The sequence below is a fragment of the Watersipora subatra genome, chromosome 4 (assembly GCF_963576615.1).
Source record: "Watersipora subatra chromosome 4, tzWatSuba1.1, whole genome shotgun sequence".
NCBI classification, from domain to species: Eukaryota; Metazoa; Bryozoa; class Gymnolaemata; order Cheilostomatida; family Watersiporidae; genus Watersipora; species Watersipora subatra.
In genome coordinates this window covers 65,677,217-65,695,766 of record NC_088711.1, presented here as the reverse complement: position 1 = coordinate 65,695,766, position 18,550 = coordinate 65,677,217, and the positions used below count along the sequence as shown (strand labels likewise).

General features: G+C 37.5%; 1 protein-coding gene across 1 annotated transcript; it reads right to left on the bottom strand.

Moving 5' to 3' along the window:
* Nucleotides 1-621: 621 nt before the first annotated feature.
* Nucleotides 622-13,098, bottom strand: LOC137393396 (bone morphogenetic protein 2-like). Its single transcript, XM_068079934.1, has 5 exons — nt 12,550-13,098; nt 9,243-9,376; nt 6,378-6,558; nt 2,476-2,598; nt 622-1,272 (listed from the first exon to the last, which is right to left on the bottom strand). The coding sequence occupies exons 1-5, from the start codon at nt 12,920-12,922 to the stop codon at nt 632-634; spliced, it is 1,452 nt and encodes a 483-aa protein (XP_067936035.1). The 5' UTR covers nt 12,923-13,098; the 3' UTR covers nt 622-631.
* Between the last annotated feature and the right edge of the window lie 5,452 nt (nt 13,099-18,550).

Here is an 18,550-nt window from a genome sequence, read left to right as displayed (position 1 = left end):
TTTCTCCCCTACCAGGTTTCCTATTGTTCTTAAACTTAAAGTTTTCAATTTATGTATTTTCTTATGCACCTTTTTAGAATGTGCCTTTTCAAAATCTGAAGTCAGCATCTACTTAGCCTTCAGACTGTCTCATATTTCAAAGCGAACCGCTAACAATCAATCCTTTCTTTATACACAAATACTGTATTATAAATACTACAATACATTTTACAATAAACAATGCATTGCCGTATGGCACAAAGAAATACTTGTGTACCTTCTTTAAAAGAGAGCAAGCCAAGGATCTCCTGCAGCCCTGTGCGCATAAATATTGAGTATCTAGGGTAGCGATGTCATTGCTCGAAAGTTGTCTTTCCTTGTGAAATATTTATCAAGGTCTGTTATAATAAAAGACCTTCAGATGATTGCTAAACTGGAATGCTGAAAACTAAAAAGCATTTGGACTAGCAGTCTAAAAAAATATGGATAGCACCAAAAGAAGGTAACTCCAAGCATTTCACCGGATATATGAGTGCTCCGGCTACTCAGCTGTTCTCTTTAGCTTAAAACAAAAATAGCATTACTGATAAAATATATCTTTTTTGAAATAAAAATTATTTTTATTAAAACCTGTCAAACTGGACAGGTCGTCTCACCTACATCCGCAAGTTTTTACCATCATATTGTCATAATTTCTCATAGTAACAATTTTTTCTTCGTGGTGGTACAGAATAGTCATTCTGTCGAGATTCTGCGGTACGCAACACGGTGCTTTCACCTTCTGAGGCAAGTAATAGCTTGAAACAGATTGGAGGACAGCGTGGTTGCTAGACGTGAGAGTGCTCGTCAGCGGGAATGGGCATGAGCCTTCACAAAAGTTTGCGTTGAGACCCTCCGGTGCGATTATCCACTTTCCCCATCCCAACGCCTGGAAGCTAATATACAACGGTTTAACTTGACAAAAGTCGTGTTCTCTCCTATTGCCGTCGAGATATCTTTGCTTATCATGGCGCCTCCTCAATCTCCTTTTTGATTGCTTTTTACTAGAGCCTCGTTCAATCGTTTGTATAACTTCAGATTCAATATCGACAGAGTCATCGATAGTGCTTCGTCGATGTCGTAGTAGGAGGTGAGTGCAGTCTTCGGTTGTTTGGGGATTGTCTGACCCCAAGAGCTCCTCACACTTTTTTCTGTTGTTACGTAATGTTCGACTGTCCTCATTGAGAAAGTTTTGTATCAGATAATCAATGTTCTTTCTGTGGCGCCTTTTGTGTTTGCTAGATTTCCGCTTCTCTAAAAAGAACAACATGTATTACATAAAATGCACGTTTGCAATGAAAATTACAGACCACTTGCTGGAACATGAATCAAAATTCTTAACTTTATACTAGTGAGTGCAAACTTCTGCTCAAAAGCTAACATGAAAGGTCAATTTTAAGTAAAGGACTCATAAATAATACTATGATAAATAAAAATCATTCTAGCCTGACATCTGACAATGCCCGATTCACTATATGAAAAATTGTGACATAAGAGTGAAGAGTTATCTTCTCTCCTCAATAGCCCATCTTGGCTGACTTTACCAGTTGACTATATTTAAACTTTTATCCTAACTAGTATGCTGGCAGTATCATGCACAGCGATAGATTGTCAGGTGTAATAACTATATGCACAATTAAGCTTAGACGTGGACAAATTGGCTGGGAATGCTAATATCTGGTTTCAATTCCCGTGGTATGCAACCTTTCTGCCTAATGCTCTTAGTGAGGCTTCTCACAGATGTATGGAATTTACTGCAGCTAGACGAACAGATGGACAGGTGGACAGATGGACAAAAAGATTTACTGCGACTAGCCTACTAAACTACCCAAGTTAAATATATTCTGATTTTTCCATTTTCTCAGAAAAGCTGTAACATTCTCTGTATAAAATATGCTCTAAAGACAAAACTTCAGTCTAAAAATTTTAGCAACCATCCAATTGCCTTTCAGATCGCAGAATTTTAGCATTTTTGCTCTATTTTTCACGAAAGTACTGAATTGAGTTCGGGACGCAAACCTCTAACACCTGAGGAGAACTAGTTGTTTTTTGAAAAATATTTGGTGGCCCGTCCATTTGATGAATTGGTTTTAGAATTATGCAGAGTCAATGACCAGAGCGGCAAGCTTCATGCATTCCCACAAGTCACCATGGAATTTATTATTTCTCAGCATAATTTGAAGTAATCTATTGCAAAAAAACAACTTTCATAGTCTGTCACAAATAATGATACTTCAATAATAAAAGCTTATTTTACGCGTTTGTCAATCTCATAAAAACAATTTCTTTTTGAAAGTATATCCGGTGCTATCAGCCACTAATGTATGTAGTACACAAATTATTTAACATTATCAATTGTGGGTACAACTCCAACAAACAGTAAGATACACTCTTGTTTAGTTGCCTATGCGCATAGTTGGCTGTACTCCCTGCTTCCTCGCGAGTAAAGTTACCTACCCTGGTCTGTGTAGAGTACAAAGACTGGCTGTTCTGATTCTGGAGACTCTCCTCTCTGCGTGAAATCAATGTGAGTTCCATTTACATGTTTGTTGTTTGAGTCAGTAGCAGTCAATAGCAGACCTATAAATATTCATGTAGGGCAGAGGGTAGGAAGACATCGAGTGCATTGCAGTATTTACATGTGCCCCACTCTCATATTTGCATGCCCGTCGCAGAGAGACGCGCATACTTGCATGTATTATTCACATTTGCAAGCATATCGTCTCATATTTTCAATTACAGCCTTTACAAAACACCGGCATGTTTACAAAAATATTAATTTTGTCTGCCAAATAGCATGAGTCAATCTAAAATGTATTCCGGCAGAATAGTTGTAAGATAGTGTGGCTATGTAGAGTGCATCAATACACAGAGCCATGCAAGAGTGTGGCTATGTAGAGTGCATCAATATACAGAGCCAAGCAAGAGTGTGGCTATGCAGAGTGCATTAATATATAGAGCCAAGCAGGAGTGTGGCTATGCAGAGTGCATTAATATATAGAGCCAAGCAAGAGTGTGGCTATGTAGAGTGCATCAATATATAGAGTCATGCAAGAGTGTGGCTATGTAGAGTGCATCAATACACAGAGTCATGCAAGAGTGTGGCTATGTAGAGTACATCAATATATAGAGTCATGCAAGAGTGTGGCTATGTAGAGTGCATCAATATATAGAGTCATGCAAGAGTGTGGCTATGTAGAGTGCATCAATATATAGAGTCAAGCAAGAGTGTGGCTATGTAGAGTGCATCAATATATAGAGTCATGCAAGAGTGTGGCTATGTAGAGTGCATCAATATATAGAGTCATGCAAGAGTGGGCTATGTAGAGTGCATCAAAATATAGAGCCATGCAAGAGTGTGGCTATGTAGAGTGCATTAATATATAGAGCCAAGCAGGAGTGTGGCTATGCAGAATGCATTAATATATAGAGCCATGCAAGAGTGTGGCTATGTAGAGTGCATCAATATATAGAGTCATGCAAGAGTGTGGCTATGTAGAGTGCATCAATATATAGAGCCATGCAAGAGTGTGGCTATGTAGAGTGCATCAATATATAGAGTCATGCAAGAGTGTGGCTATGTAGAGTGCATCAATATATAGAGCCAAGCAAGAGTGTGGCTATGTAGAGTGCATCAATATATAGAGTCAAGCAAGAGTGTGGCTATGTAGAGTGCATTAATATATAGAGCCAAGCAGGAGTGTGGCTATGTAGAGTGCATTAATATATAGAGCCAAGCAAGAGTGTGGCTATGTAGAGTGCATCAATATATAGAGTCATGCAAGAGTGGGCTATGTAGAGTGCATCAAAATATAGAGCCATGCAAGAGTGTGGCTATGTAGAGTGCATTAATATATAGAGCCAAGCAGGAGTGTGGCTATGCAGAATGCATTAATATATAGAGCCATGCAAGAGTGTGGCTATGTAGAGTGCATCAATATATAGAGTCATGCAAGAGTGTGGCTATGTAGAGTGCATCAATATATAGAGCCATGCAAGAGTGTGGCTATGCAGAGTGCATTAATATATAGAGCCAAGCAGGAGTGTGGCTATGCAGAGTGCATTAATATATAGAGCCAAGCAAGAGTGTGGCTATGTAGAGTGCATCAATATATAGAGCCATGCAAGAGTGTGGCTATGTAGAGTGCATCAATATATAGAGTCATGCAAGAGTGTGGCTATGTAGAGTGCATCAATATATAGAGTCAAGCAAGAGTGTGGCTATGTAGAGTGCATCAATATATAGAGTCATGCAAGAGTGTGGCTATGTAGAGTGCATTAATATATAGAGCCAAGCAGGAGTGTGGCTATGCAGAATGCATTAATATATAGAGTCATGCAAGAGTGTGGCTATGTAGAGTGCATCAATATACAGAGCCAAGCAAGAGTGTGGCTATGTAGAGTGCATCAATATATAGAGCCATGCGAGAGTGTGGCTATGTAAAAAGCTAGTCAGTCATATACTTGAAATGTATTTTATTAAACAACATTTTCATATGGTTAGCAATTTGTTTACAACTACTTTTTTGGACTCTATGAATTATAAAAATTATTAAGAAGACAACTCCAGTTTACTCTGGTGTCATTAACGAAATTTGTCCTATGCTTTCCTCTACTAAAGGTTATTCCCTCTACTAAAGGTTACCTCCTCTACTAAAGGTTATCTCCTCTGCTAAGGTTATTCCCTCTACTAAAGGTTATTTCCTCTACTAAAGGTTACCTCCACTACTAAAGGTTATTCCCTCTACTAAAGGTTATCTTCTCTACTAAAGGTTATCTCCTCTACTAAAGGTTATCTTCTCTACTAAAGGTTATTCCCTCTACTAAAGGTTATCTCCTCTACTAAAGGTTATCTCCTCTACTAAAGGTTATTTCCTCTACTAAAGGTTATTTCCTCTACTAAAGGTTATCTCCACTACTAAAGGTTATCTCCTCTGCTAAGGTTATTTCCTCTACTAAAGGTTATTTCCTCTACTAAAGGTTACCTCCACTACTAAAGGTTATTCCCTCTACTAAAGGTTATCTTCTCTACTAAAGGTTATCTCCTCTACTAAAGGTTATCTTCTCTACTAAAGGTTATTCCCTCTACTAAAGGTTATCTCCTCTACTAAAGGTTATCTCCTCTACTAAAGGTTATTTCCTCTACTAAAGGTTACCTCCTCTACTAAAGGTTATTCCCTCTACTAAAGGTTATCTTCTCTACTAAAGGTTATTCCCTCTACTAAAGGTTATCTCCTCTACTAAAGGTTATCTCCTCTACTAAAGGTTATCTCCTCTACTAAAGGTTATCTCCTCTACTAAAGGTTATTTCCTCTACTAAAGGTTACCTCCTCTACTAAAGGTTATTCCCTCTACTAAAGGTTACCTCCTCTACTAAAGGTTATTCCCTCTACTAAAGGTTATCTCCTCTACTAAAGGTTATTTCCTCTACTAAAGGTTATCTCCACTACTAAAGGTTATCTCCTCTGCTAAGGTTATTCCCTCTACTAAAGGTTATTTCCTCTACTAAAGGTTACCTCCACTACTAAAGGTTATTCCCTCTACTAAAGGTTATCTTCTCTACTAAAGGTTATCTCCTCTACTAAAGGTTATCTTCTCTACTAAAGGTTATTCCCTCTACTAAAGGTTATCTCCTCTACTAAAGGTTATCTCCTCTACTAAAGGTTATCTCCTCTACTAAAGGTTATCTCCTCTACTAAAGATTATTTCCTCTACTAAAGGTTACCTCCTCTACTAAAGGTTATTCCCTCTACTAAAGGTTACCTCCTCTACTAAAGGTTATTCCCTCTACTAAAGGTTATCTCCTCTACTAAAGGTTATTTCCTCTACTAAAGGTTATCTCCACTACTAAAGGTTATCTCCTCTGCTAAGGTTATTCCCTCTACTAAAGGTTATTTCCTCTACTAAAGGTTACCTCCACTACTAAAGGTTATTCCCTCTACTAAAGGTTATCTTTTCTACTAAAGGTTATCTCCTCTACTAAAGGTTATCTTCTCTACTAAAGGTTATTCCCTCTACTAAAGGTTATCTCCTCTACTAAAGGTTATCTCCTCTACTAAAGGTTATTTCCTCTACTAAAGGTTACCTCCTCTACTAAAGGTTATTCCCTCTACTAAAGGTTATCTTCTCTACTAAAGGTTATTCCCTCTACTAAAGGTTATCTCCTCTACTAAAGGTTATCTCCTCTACTAAAGGTTATCTCCTCTACTAAAGGTTACCTCCTCTACTAAAGGTTATCTCCTCTGCTAAAAGTTATTTCCTCTGCTCAAGGTTTTCACAAAAAGGCAGCCAGCCTTGCTGTACATCTGCTCTAAAAGCAACTACTTGCTGCCTTGCTGCCAGTGTATGCATATACAGACCTTTGTTTCGATTAGGATGTTTTATCCACTCCTTGACCGTATCATTTAGTCCTGACCTGAACACAATCCATTGGCCGGTGTAAGCTGACACTTCCTGTTGGTCAAGTAGAATGCTTCCAGGACCTACAGATCCATTAGCTGCAAACATCTCGGTTTCATCTGTAATTTTGTATAGGGAGACCTGCAGTAGAAAATTGTTAAAAATGTAGCTGTGTTTGTGTTCTGCCCTCTGGCAGATTCTCCTCTATCCGCTTCTATATAGTTACTCTGTTTGCTTTTCTTTCAGTTCATGTTTACTACTCTATGGTAGTTTAGCCTCTGCTCACTGCTCTGTGACTCACTAAATAGTTCACTTCTCTATACTTCCTACTCTATGTTCACCGCTCTATGCTTAATACTCTATGTTCACCACTCTATGCTTAATACTCTATGTTCATCACTCTATGCTTAATACTCTATGTTCACCACTATGCTTAATACTCTATGTTCACCACTCTATGTTCACCACTCCATGTTCACCACTCTATGTTCACCACTCTACGCTTATTACTCTATAAATGTTCCGCACACATTTACTAAACAATGAGTGTTCTATATTTTGTCTACCTTGTATTTTTTCGTCTGTACTCATTACTCTATGGAGCACTCTATGGAGCACTCTCGTGAGTTCCATTTTATGTTTGGTACTCAATTGGCATGCAGTTTATGTTATGTTACTCAAAGTTTCCATTTATATGTAAATTCTCTGTTTACTGCTTTATCTCTGTCTATGTCTATGCCCACTACTCCATGTCTACATATTCCACTCTGTCTATGTACTCTACTTTATGTCTATGTATTCCACTCTATGTCTATGCCCTCAGCTCTATGGTAATGTACAGCGCTCTTCTGCTGTTAAGTTTACCACTGCAGCGATCTCTAAATCTTTCTGAGTTATAAAAGCTGTAACCAAGGTGTTTGCGTAATAACAAGTCTAGGACAGGTCTTGCTGGTAGGGCGGAGAATTTTTTACTCAGCAAATTGTTATTGTCTGTCATAAATTTTATTTTTAAGGATTTCCCTCAACATTTCAACCAATAATGATGTAGATTGGTTTTATAATGGTTTGGGTCTATGTAATCATTTACCAACTTGTTTTGATGAGTTCTGCTTTTGGTAATTTAATGTTTAATTCAATTATAGAGATCTCTAGTGATGGTTGGAGGCTCTGGAGCATCTCTAGTGATGGTTGGAAGCTCTGGAGTGTAGAATCTAATGTAGAATTTAGAAGAAAAGCTAAAAAGAGTCGAGAGATTTTGGCAAGTTGACAAGGGGAGTAGCAAAGACCACTTTTGAGTTTTAAAAATGATATTTCTATCTACATGTATATGCTTTTTCTATCGAAAATTAAACTAGTTATTTATTATAAGTTTTACACTATCGCAGCCTGTTTAGTTTTTCTTAAAGAAAGTTAAGACATTACCAGCTCCGCCCTTTTTACTTGACGCTGTCATTTGTAGTCAGCTGATGAGACAGGTGCTTGTAGTCAGCTGATGAGACAGGTGTCACAAAGCAGATTCTATGAACTCGTATGATAAATAGTTTAAATGTGGAAAACAAGGAAAAAGTAATGCGGAGCTGTCAAAGCCATGAATTGACAGAATTAATACCACTAAAACTCTACCATAAGGGCGACATATTCAAACATGTGGAGCAGAAGCAAAATGGAGTAAATAGTAGAAATGAGCACGAGCCTCTCAAGTTTGTAAAATCAAGGGATAACATTCACCTAGCCTGCGACAATAAACTAGACTGACATGTGAGGAGGAAGAGGGGAGGGGGGGATGATACAATCAAGTGATTTTGTTGACTAACGGTCAGAATGATATTGTGAGACAAACACTTGTGAAAAGTGAATTGCTCGAAGACAGAGCGTGAGACGAGGAACTTGTACAGTCAAATAGTTGCAGTTACTAAAGTCCGAAGTGAAAGTACATGTTCCGGTACAACTTCTGGTACAAGGCCAGCTATGTCAAGTGCAATAAAACAAATATCATTAGGTATCTTTCTAAAGTTGATTATAGTTCTGTAAAGTGCTCATTCCTTCAAACAGTCAAGGTTTGAAGGCTAACTGCAACATCATCAGAACCTGGTTGACTTCTGGAGAAATATAGTTTGAGTTATAAAGTTATAATCATAGAGTTATGTTGATCATGTTGTAGCCATGTAGTTATAATCATAGAGTAATGTTGATCATGTTGTAGCCATGTAGTTATAATCATAGAGTAATGTTGATCATGTTGTAGCCATGTAGTTATAATTATAGAGTAATGTTGATCATGTTGTAGCCATGTAGTTATAATCATAGAGTAATGTTGATCATGTTGTAGCCATGTAGTTATAATTATAGAGTTATGTCCTAAGATTCATAGCCACAAAATTATCACCATAGATTTATAGCAATTCAGGAATGACTATAGAGTTATAGTAACACAGGTTTAATGCGTGTCCACATGTAACATGTTACGTACAGTTTAGTATGTTCAGATGATCTTATGGCTTTAGACAAACACCATTTTGTTAAAAAAGTCAAAATGAACAAAACTTTCAAGTTTTATATTTTCTTGTTAATAAAAGAAAGCTTGTGATTGGCGACTCTATTTACTAAAAACCAATCACAAACATTTTTCTTCAATTGTACAATACAAACACGCCGATGTCTAGTTCATAGATATTTAACAAAAATATCAGTAGTGTAAAGAGTTTACTACTTTTGTAGATAGTGAGGACAATGAAGGCTGTTAATGTACAAAAAGACAGAGAAGATAACTCCAAATACAAACACAAAACAGTTATATCTAGATAAAATAGAAAAGCACTGCTTACCGTAACTGTGTGCAGATCGGACAAGTCCAAGCTAGTCGAACTTTTTTTATAAATGTGGAAATATGTCTCTATTACGTCTTCCGTCTCATTCACAGACGTAACGTTGAACCAGAACTGCATCCTTCTTTCTGTTTCTGAAAAATAAACCTGGTACATTATTATCTATATTATACATATATTATATTATTGCTACCATGTTGCTAGCTAATCCCATTCCACTTGAAATCGAATATTTCTGCTTTGCTATTCTCTACCGAACAGATAGCAATATTTGGTGCGCAACAAAATAAAGCTAGCCTAATGTCATGTATTTCTCTATAGCAGTTGGTATGAATTTAATTTTTGTAATCGAGTGTGTACCAATAACTATATGATAGTACTCACTGCTCAGAGTAATGGAGTTGATAGCTTAGTTGTCACAGCATATGAAATGCTAACTTACAAAAGATTTCTTCAGTAGACATATCCTTTTATCTATGAAGCTACTACAAAACTGGCCTTGTCTAAATTGAACATCAATTAAGATGAGATTGCATAACTGGCTTCTGTGTCCTTATGATGAAGAACTCGCAAAGTAAACAGAGTTCTCCTGTTTCTATCTCATCCCAAATATTATATTAAACAAATTTAAGTTTCATATAATAATTAGCTCAGTGACTAGCTGTACTACTCAATGTTTGTCAACTGCTCCACTACTTGCTATTCCAATGTTTCCTTATTAAAATGTCTTTCCTATGTGCACCTTTATGTCGGGCACAATTAATTAGAGACCACTTAGATGGCAGTCAGCTGCTGCTTTGAGAGGCAGGGCTTCACTCTGTTATACCATCTGTGTAATCAATCCTTACTTGGTATTTTTTTATTGCCAGAAGTAACAAAAATGATTTGGTGTGATGTAAGCAACAGCCACTGGGTGTCTTAATTTTGCTAGAGTACTTCTACGAGCATCATCGGTTTACCTAGTGTCTGGTGACAACACCTTCCTGCTAACGAGTGAGACGTGGGCACAAAATCTCATAAAATTGCTTTTAAAACTGCAGAAAATTCAAGAAGAATGAGTTACCCACATACATGTACAGCATTTAAATCTCCCATAATCCAACTAAAACAACTTAACTGCTCAACATAAAAACATTTTGTGAAGGTTTTTCAAACGAGTCTGTCAAATTCCTTCAATCGACCCTATTAAAGTTCCTTACCGCAACCAATTTTAGGAAATCTTTGCAACAATCTTACCAATTTTTTTTAATCAAAAGTACTCATAAGAACTATTTTGGAGCAATTTTTTTTAAATTTTGCTACCTAATATGCTATTCAGTATTTTCATGTAGCTGGTTTACTTCAAGTATTTTCCTTCAAGTATATCCCTGTAAGTGTTTCTCTGTAAGTATATCTCTGTAAGTACATGTTAAACAAAATTTGAAAGCTTCTTTAAATTTGTAAGTTTAGATCAACGAATAAAGCAGCTTGATAATCTGCCAGTTGATATCTTTTTAAAAAGAACACATTATATCGTATATTACTAAGTATAAAATGGCAGTGTGAAGACATGTCAGGGCATTATAGAACACATTGTACAGTATATTACTGTGTATTAAATGGCAGTGCGAAGGCATGTCAGGGCATTATAGAACATTCTCCAAATAAAATATTTACTTCACAAGAATTATTAAACAAAAAGTATCTGTAAGGCTCTTCGCATTACCAAAGGCAGCAAAAGAAGGAACTAAAGAAAAAAGCAATGAGTCATTGTATTTCTAGGTAAACTCTATCTACAACATTCCGGAATTATCGCGAGACTTTATATGTTGAAAGAGCGGCTGCCCGAACTCACCTTTGAACAGCCTTGTGAAATCTTATGCAAATGTGACACGCGTTAGATTTGCGCCCATGTGTTTGCCTTAGACCCGACAACACAGTATTAAACAGATTCTCGGTGAAATTAGAAAATGGAATTAAAATTATAGTTTGAAAGATATTAATAATTAAAAGCTAGCCCATAGATATGACAGGTTCTCAAGCTAAAGCAAATATTTTTCATGTTTGTGCAGTGCCTAGCAACCTGTACTAAATTGTATGATTTGCTACAGGTTGCCCTGGCCCCGCTGACAGACTCGTCTCATGCCGGCTCATGCAGGTCAACATCCGTTGTGAGCTCTTAAACCAGTAGTCCAGCATTGTTAAGATATCTTATGATGATTTTAAGAGCTGAAAAGCTATATGATATAATATAAAAAATTATGTATTGAAATTCTGTTGCGCAGAAGAAGATGAATATTTATCTTTGTCTATAAGGAAAGTCGATAATTGGCTGCTTAGCAACTGTATAGTTCTATTCAAAACATACACGTTTTCATTCAACTCAACTGTTTCGCACCGATTGTACAGAGCACATGCGGTTAGGTTGATAGCCAGTCAAGGTGCGGGTAGAGGGTGTTGCATGGGATGCCGTTGGTAAAATGTGGTCACTCATGCTACCTCTAGCATCTGCGTGATTGCACCTCCAATTACTGTAATGAGCGCAATTATGCAAGGATGAGTGGCACCTGCAGACCCTTTCATGTCAAGGGGCCTATCATAAAGGTTTAGAGGAAGTCGAACATTTGCGCAAAGTCGTCACCCATTCATAAGATTGGTGAAGAATTTCACAAGAAACGGCGGATCGAGAAAGAAAGAGATGGCGAAGATGAGATGGATCCACAGGACCAAGGAAGCCGTATTGCACCAGAGGCCTGCACTAGCTCCACAGGGTCAGTAGGTGCAGCAGAAGAATTTTAATGATTGGCCTTTGACCATGAATTATGAATAATAGAAATGGGTTTATCTACACCTTAAATGGCCAATAACCGAGTGCGATTCTTCATGTAGTTGTTTCCAGCAGAGCACTTCCTGTTGGTTAAGAGTGCGGCTCCCCGGTTTACTCGGTGTGGCTGGTTACTAGGATCCAACAGCGCACTTACACTATTTTGTTATTCAAAAACAAAATAATATTTAGGAGGAGTCAAAGCTGTTGTTTAGCGTATGACCCCTTTACAGTTCTTCCTGCGGTGCGCAAAATTAACTCATTTAATTAATGCTCCATGACAAGTTAGCTAGAATTTCTTCTATCATATAACATTTTTACTCTCCCTCATAAATTCTGCGAACATTGTCAAGAAAATAATTTTGCTTATCTAACAGATTTCTAATGTACCCAAAAGCACTGAAGTTTAAACAGTTAAACATCTCTAAACTTTAGCGTTTAATAACAATGTAAACATGGCAGCCGGGTGACCGACACAATAGTCATGAGGATGTAGGGCCTTACCGTAATAGTCCTCCAAACCGCGTATTAGGTCGACCTCAAACGGAGCCGACCGTTTCTCTCTACCAGTTGATTTGTCAGCTAAAAGGCCGTAAAGCTTTTTCATGATGTAAGGCACTCGATAGTTAGAAGACACCTGTCTCGGCTCGTCAGCTTGTAGGACATATTGCAGCAAGTTCTTTTTGTACACATCTACCTCAGCTTCTGATCTTGCCATCGCATCTGGGTCTAATGTATCAATTTGTCCTAACGCCTCGATCTTCCACTTATCCGTTTTATCAGCTCTGTGAAATCTGCCAGACGAGACATTGTCAAGTTGAGTAATGATTGTCCAAAAAAGAACGCTGCAGGTCCAAGCAGAGTTGTACAATCCCATTCTAGGGTAAATATCTAGCTCCCCCGTTGACACAGCTTACATTCCCTTCTCTATCTCCAATCGGTAAATATGTTCTTAGCACAGTTGTTGCAGGCAACCAGAAGAGAAATATTCGACTCTCCTAACACCAGACCTCAAGCAAGCTTTGCATTTGTTAGATCCTCCTATGCTCGGCTTGTCTCATCTCACTTCTCTACCAGAATGACGGTACGCTTTCTAAACACACCTGTGGATACGAGCAACACTTAAATACAAAAATCCATACAACAAGATGTGTGTTTCATTATTGTTGTCTAACCTATACGGAGCTTTGTTTACCCTGGGCAAGCGCGTGACAGCCTATCATAGCTCAAGCTCGAATGGTCCGCAGCTGCGTGAGAAGAAAAGTTACTCGAGCGTTATCTCTCGTACTATTGTATGGCTGAGCAGCTGAGGGAAGCAGCCCTCCCGCACAGCTGGATGTCACAAACTTGCCTTTACCTCAGCACCGCTATATGCTCGTATTATAATGCTGCTCCGTATAATTCTACACCCTTGTGTGGAGCACAGGCTATCCTACTGGTATCACCCAGGCATAATGTATAATCTAATTATTTGGGATCAGACTGAAGACATCTAAGCAGAGATTATGACTGACACATGTTTACGTCAGTCACATCTGCGAGACTGCAAAAGGACAGAATATCTTGCTCATACGAAGAGAGGAAGGAGCAATAGAGAGCAAAGAAGTACAATAAAAAGTTGAGGTGTCTGTAAGTGCTCTCTCTCACTCATCTGTGGTCTTGTCTGGCCAGCAATTGACCAACATGTACCCGATGTCAAAGATTGGCCTCAGAGATATGGCCATAACTCTATAATTAGTATTTGCTAGTAATTTCCTTGCGGAGTCTTGGCGCATATTTGTTGGTTTAAACCTGTGTTTGGTGGTCACAGATGAGGATGGAGTCTTCACTTAAATGTTGTGAACATTCTAGAATTATTTTTCATAATACATATCCTGTATGACTAATAAACCTGGCACATGCCTGAAGCATGTAGGTGGTTATCATTTTATATGAGCAGGTGTAACAGCTCTAGAAAATGTAACTAATAACTTTCGTAGTTGGCAGTAAAATCAGTCAATGAAACTTCTTGGAAAAGGTGGGAGGTAGACTTGGAGAAAGTGGCAGGTAGACTTGGAGAAGGTGGCAGATGAACTTGGAGAAGGTGGCAGGTAAACTTGGCCATTGAGAGTAACCATAACAGAGTCTGGCGCTCAACATCCTGGAGTCTGCCAATAAAACTTTCAAAATGAAAAAGCTGAAAAGATGGTGCTTAGTTTTCGGCTTGCAATGACCTGATATGATCAATAACTGTCTTTGTGCAGCGAGTTACTTGATAGATCGATAGATCACTAGTTCATTTGATGATACTGACATGTCAAAAAATGACCTGACCCTAAAAACAAAGCAATCAACATTTGCGATGAGAGACCAACTGAGCCTAAACTGCAAAATATTCTCAGTAAATAAAACATTTTCATGAAAAATGTAGTGAAACCGGAAGTTGATCATAATATTCAGTTTGAGAACCTTGAACAAAAATAATTTTCCATGAAATAAAATAACATAATTGCTGACAATACGTTTTATACTTCTGTATTATTATTTTTTCAGCGAGTAAATAAAGAAACTGGTCATAAAGAGATGTAGTAACAATATTAATATATAAACAAACATTATATATAATCCCACGACCAATCGAGCGGAAGCGAAGTTTGAGAGTTTTTATGATAAATGCATGTGCACACAACTTACAAAAATTATTCATCAACAATGAGACGAACCCTTGTCTCGAAATCTCATCAACAAATTTAACCATCGTTTTGTAGAGTCGTTAAAGTATAATAACGATACAAAACACATATAAGCCTATTTAAATATGTTACCAAGTCTTTGAAAAGTTTCGACATATTCTTAAAACTTACCCATCTGATCAGATTATACACAAATAGACAGATTAATTTGGCCAAAAATCGTCACAAAATGCTTGAAAGCTTGGTTTAATAAAAGTTAAGACCGGAAATTGAAATGCCGAGCGACAGAGAATAGAACCATTAAGTCGTGAGCATTTCACGAAAAAATAATGTGCACATTTCACCAGTCTATAGCATTGTCGAATTGCCGAAGGTTTCTGTAATTAACGTATAAGTACAGAAATCGTTTCCTTTTTGCTGATTTCAAAATAACTGATATTTTAGACACTTTTGAGTACTTTGGTATTCTAACTGATGTCCAACGCAGTGTAAGTAAAGGAAATGACGATGATATTTTTTTCTAACGATTCTTATGAGATTATCACAATATTTAATTATAAGTTTGGATGACTACAGAACAATGACTACGTAGTACAGATTTGCTAAAAATCTATATAAATATCACAACTTCTTGATATTGCTAGCTACATGTATGACAATCTGAAATGTAAACAAAATTGTGCATTGGTTTTCTATTATTACTCTATTACTATATTAATAATATTAGTTATTCTAATAATATCAGTGCATTTTACTTCTAATATTGGCCAATATTGCATTTCTCCTATTGCAGGGGGAGAGATATAAACATATAATCTTTTCCTTTCATTATTGCTATTTGTTGTATATAATAACACCCCACCCAGTACATTACAGCTACCATTGCCGCTGCCATTGCAGTTCTCCTATTGCACTGCAGTGCCATTTGACTGCTAATATTGCATTTCTCAACCATCAGTACCCTTTCTTTTTTTCCAATATCTCTTTGGTCGTGGGCTGTATGACAGTGGAATTTCTAGTATTATTATATATAATGTTATAATCACATAAAGATTTCGTGAGTCCGGCTTATGTATCCGACTTGAATTTTATTTATGTACTCCTTACAGTTCGAGAAAAATAAGCTGTTTTCCTTCTATTCTGGTAAATGACAGGACAGGGCATCAGATTATAATTGCTTCGTAGACAGCATGAGCCTAATAACATAGCCTGAGATCATCCTCATTATGTTTATGGGCTATGATGAGAGCATTCTCAATATGATATGTTTATGGGCTATGATAGTCATATAAGGGACATGATAGGATAATCCTGAAAATGTTACTTTTGAATTTGGCCAAAAATCTTTCTATATACTATAAAATAATGACATGTGTTAATCGCTTATTGTCGAAGACATAGAGAGGATAACTCCCGATGTATAAGTATTTGAAGGCGTAAGTGGGTGCTCATTGTAGAGTCTCAGTCAGAAACAGATAATGTTCAGGTGCACCCACGAAAAACATTATTTGAAACTAAAAGCGGCCTGATGCTAGACGATCCAATAAAACTTGAGCTTTGGTACTGCCTGACCAATTAGCATTGAGCATGGATGAATCAGCTCCCATCTGTGCTTCAAGCCTTTTAGTTTCAGGTGCTTTGACTGCTTCTACCATTCAAAGATTTTGATATCAATAGTTTTGGTTTGATCACTGCCTGAACTCCTTTGATATAACATAAGTTCATAACCATTAAAGGTTGACTTGCAACAAAATTCACATTACAGTTATTTGATATAAAAAGATTCACCATGTCTTACTCTGTTGTGTTGTAGGTGCCAAATATGTGGGAAGGTGACTTCAAGCTCTTAAAAGCTAAAAAATGAACAGTTGATCGCAGCCACACAAGACCGCCGTAGTTTGGATTCTCTTTCCAAAACGGCTCAAATGTGATGTAGTTGTGGTAGATGGTTTCTGTTTACACTTTCATGCAACCTTATTCGTCGAAATATTTTCACAAATATACTTCACGCAGTCAATAAAACCATGTCTATTGTTCTTACGCGTCTGTTTTATTGTCTCTGTAATGCTGTCACTTTTAGCAGTGATATCTTATAACTTACCGTAAAAATTCATTTAATTTTTAAACCTTACCTCGAAGGAGTACATATCATTGTCTGATAATCAAGACGAGCCTGTTAGTCACCTGTGATAATCGAAAAGTGCTGCCAAAATTTATTTGCGAAGTATTGGGTCACATGATCAGATTACGACTTGACGATTAGATCAAGCTGAAACAAAACTGTAAAATAGCGAGCATCTATATTTGATACGGGGTCTTCAGCAAAACCCAAAGTGTTTGTCATAAACTAGTGCTACGATAAGTTTATATTGAGCTTTTTATTGGCCTTTCAATTCACATGAGAACATCACGTGACAAGACAATAACCAAACTGTCATGACAACGTCAGAGAAATAAAAGAGATTCCAATCTACGGCGGCTTTTCGTTTCTGAGCTTTTAAGAGCTTGTAATCGCATTTCCACATATTTGGCACCTACAAAACAACAGAGTAAAACATGGTGAATCTTTTGATATCAAATAACTGTAATGTGAATTTTGTTGCAAGTCAACCTTTAAGGTACCATTTTTTACATTTCAACTTAGCAATGGAAGTGAGATTACAATATATGACAGAACTCTATGAAGCATCTCAAATAATATCTCTGTCTCTTATAAACTATGAACAGAAGACTGGTAAAGTATTACTTGTATATGAAGGCTAGTTTACCATGATATCGACGCCAAGTTTGACACTGGTTCACCTACAACAAAAGTCAGAAGGATCAATCAAAAATAGCTACAACTTCACAAAGATCACCACCTCACAAAGGTTACATTCTCACAAAGGTTACAGTCTCACAAAGGTCATAGTCTCACAAAGGTCACAGTCTCACAAAAGTTACAGTCTCACAAAGGTCATAGTCTCACAAAGATCACATTGTCACAAAGGTCACAGTCTCACAAAGGTCACAGTCTCACAAACGTCACAGTCTCACAAAAGTTACAGTCTCACAAAGGTCATAGTCTCACAAAGATTATAGTCTCACAAAGGTCACAGTCTCACAAAGGTTACAGTCTCACAAAGGTTACAGTCTCACAAAGATCCCATTCTCACAAAGATCATAGTCTCACAAAGGTCAGTCTCACAAAGGTTACAGTCTCACAAAGGTTACAGTCTCACAAAGATCCCATTCTCACAAAGGTCATAGTCTCACAAAGGTTACAGTCTCACAAAGGTCATAGTCTCACAAAGGTCACAGTCTCACAAAGATCACAGTCTCACAAAGATCATAGTCTCACAAAAGTCACAGTCTCACAAAAGTCACAGTCTCACAAAGGTCACAGTCTCACACAGGTTACAGTCTCACAAAGATCACAGTCTCACAAAGATCATGGTCTCACAAAGGTCACAGTCTCACAAAGGTCACAGTCTCACAAAGGTTACAGTCTCACAAAGGTTACAGTCTCACAAAGATCACAGCCTCACAAAGTTCATAGTCTCACAAAGGTCATAGTCTCGCAAAGGTCACAGTCTCACAAAGATCACAGTCTCACAAAGATCATAGTCTCACAAAGGTCACAGTCTCACAAAGATCACAGTCTCACAAAGATCACAGTTTTACAAAGGCCACAGTCTCACAAAGGTCATAGTCTCAAAATGGTGAAACTGTGACCGTTCTGAGACTGTGACACGTGAGATGCCTCTGTGAAAGGTGCCTCATGATAATCCTTCCTCAATTCAGGAGCAGTGTCTCTTTTTATTCTTTGATGACCTTTAATCCTTGATGACCTT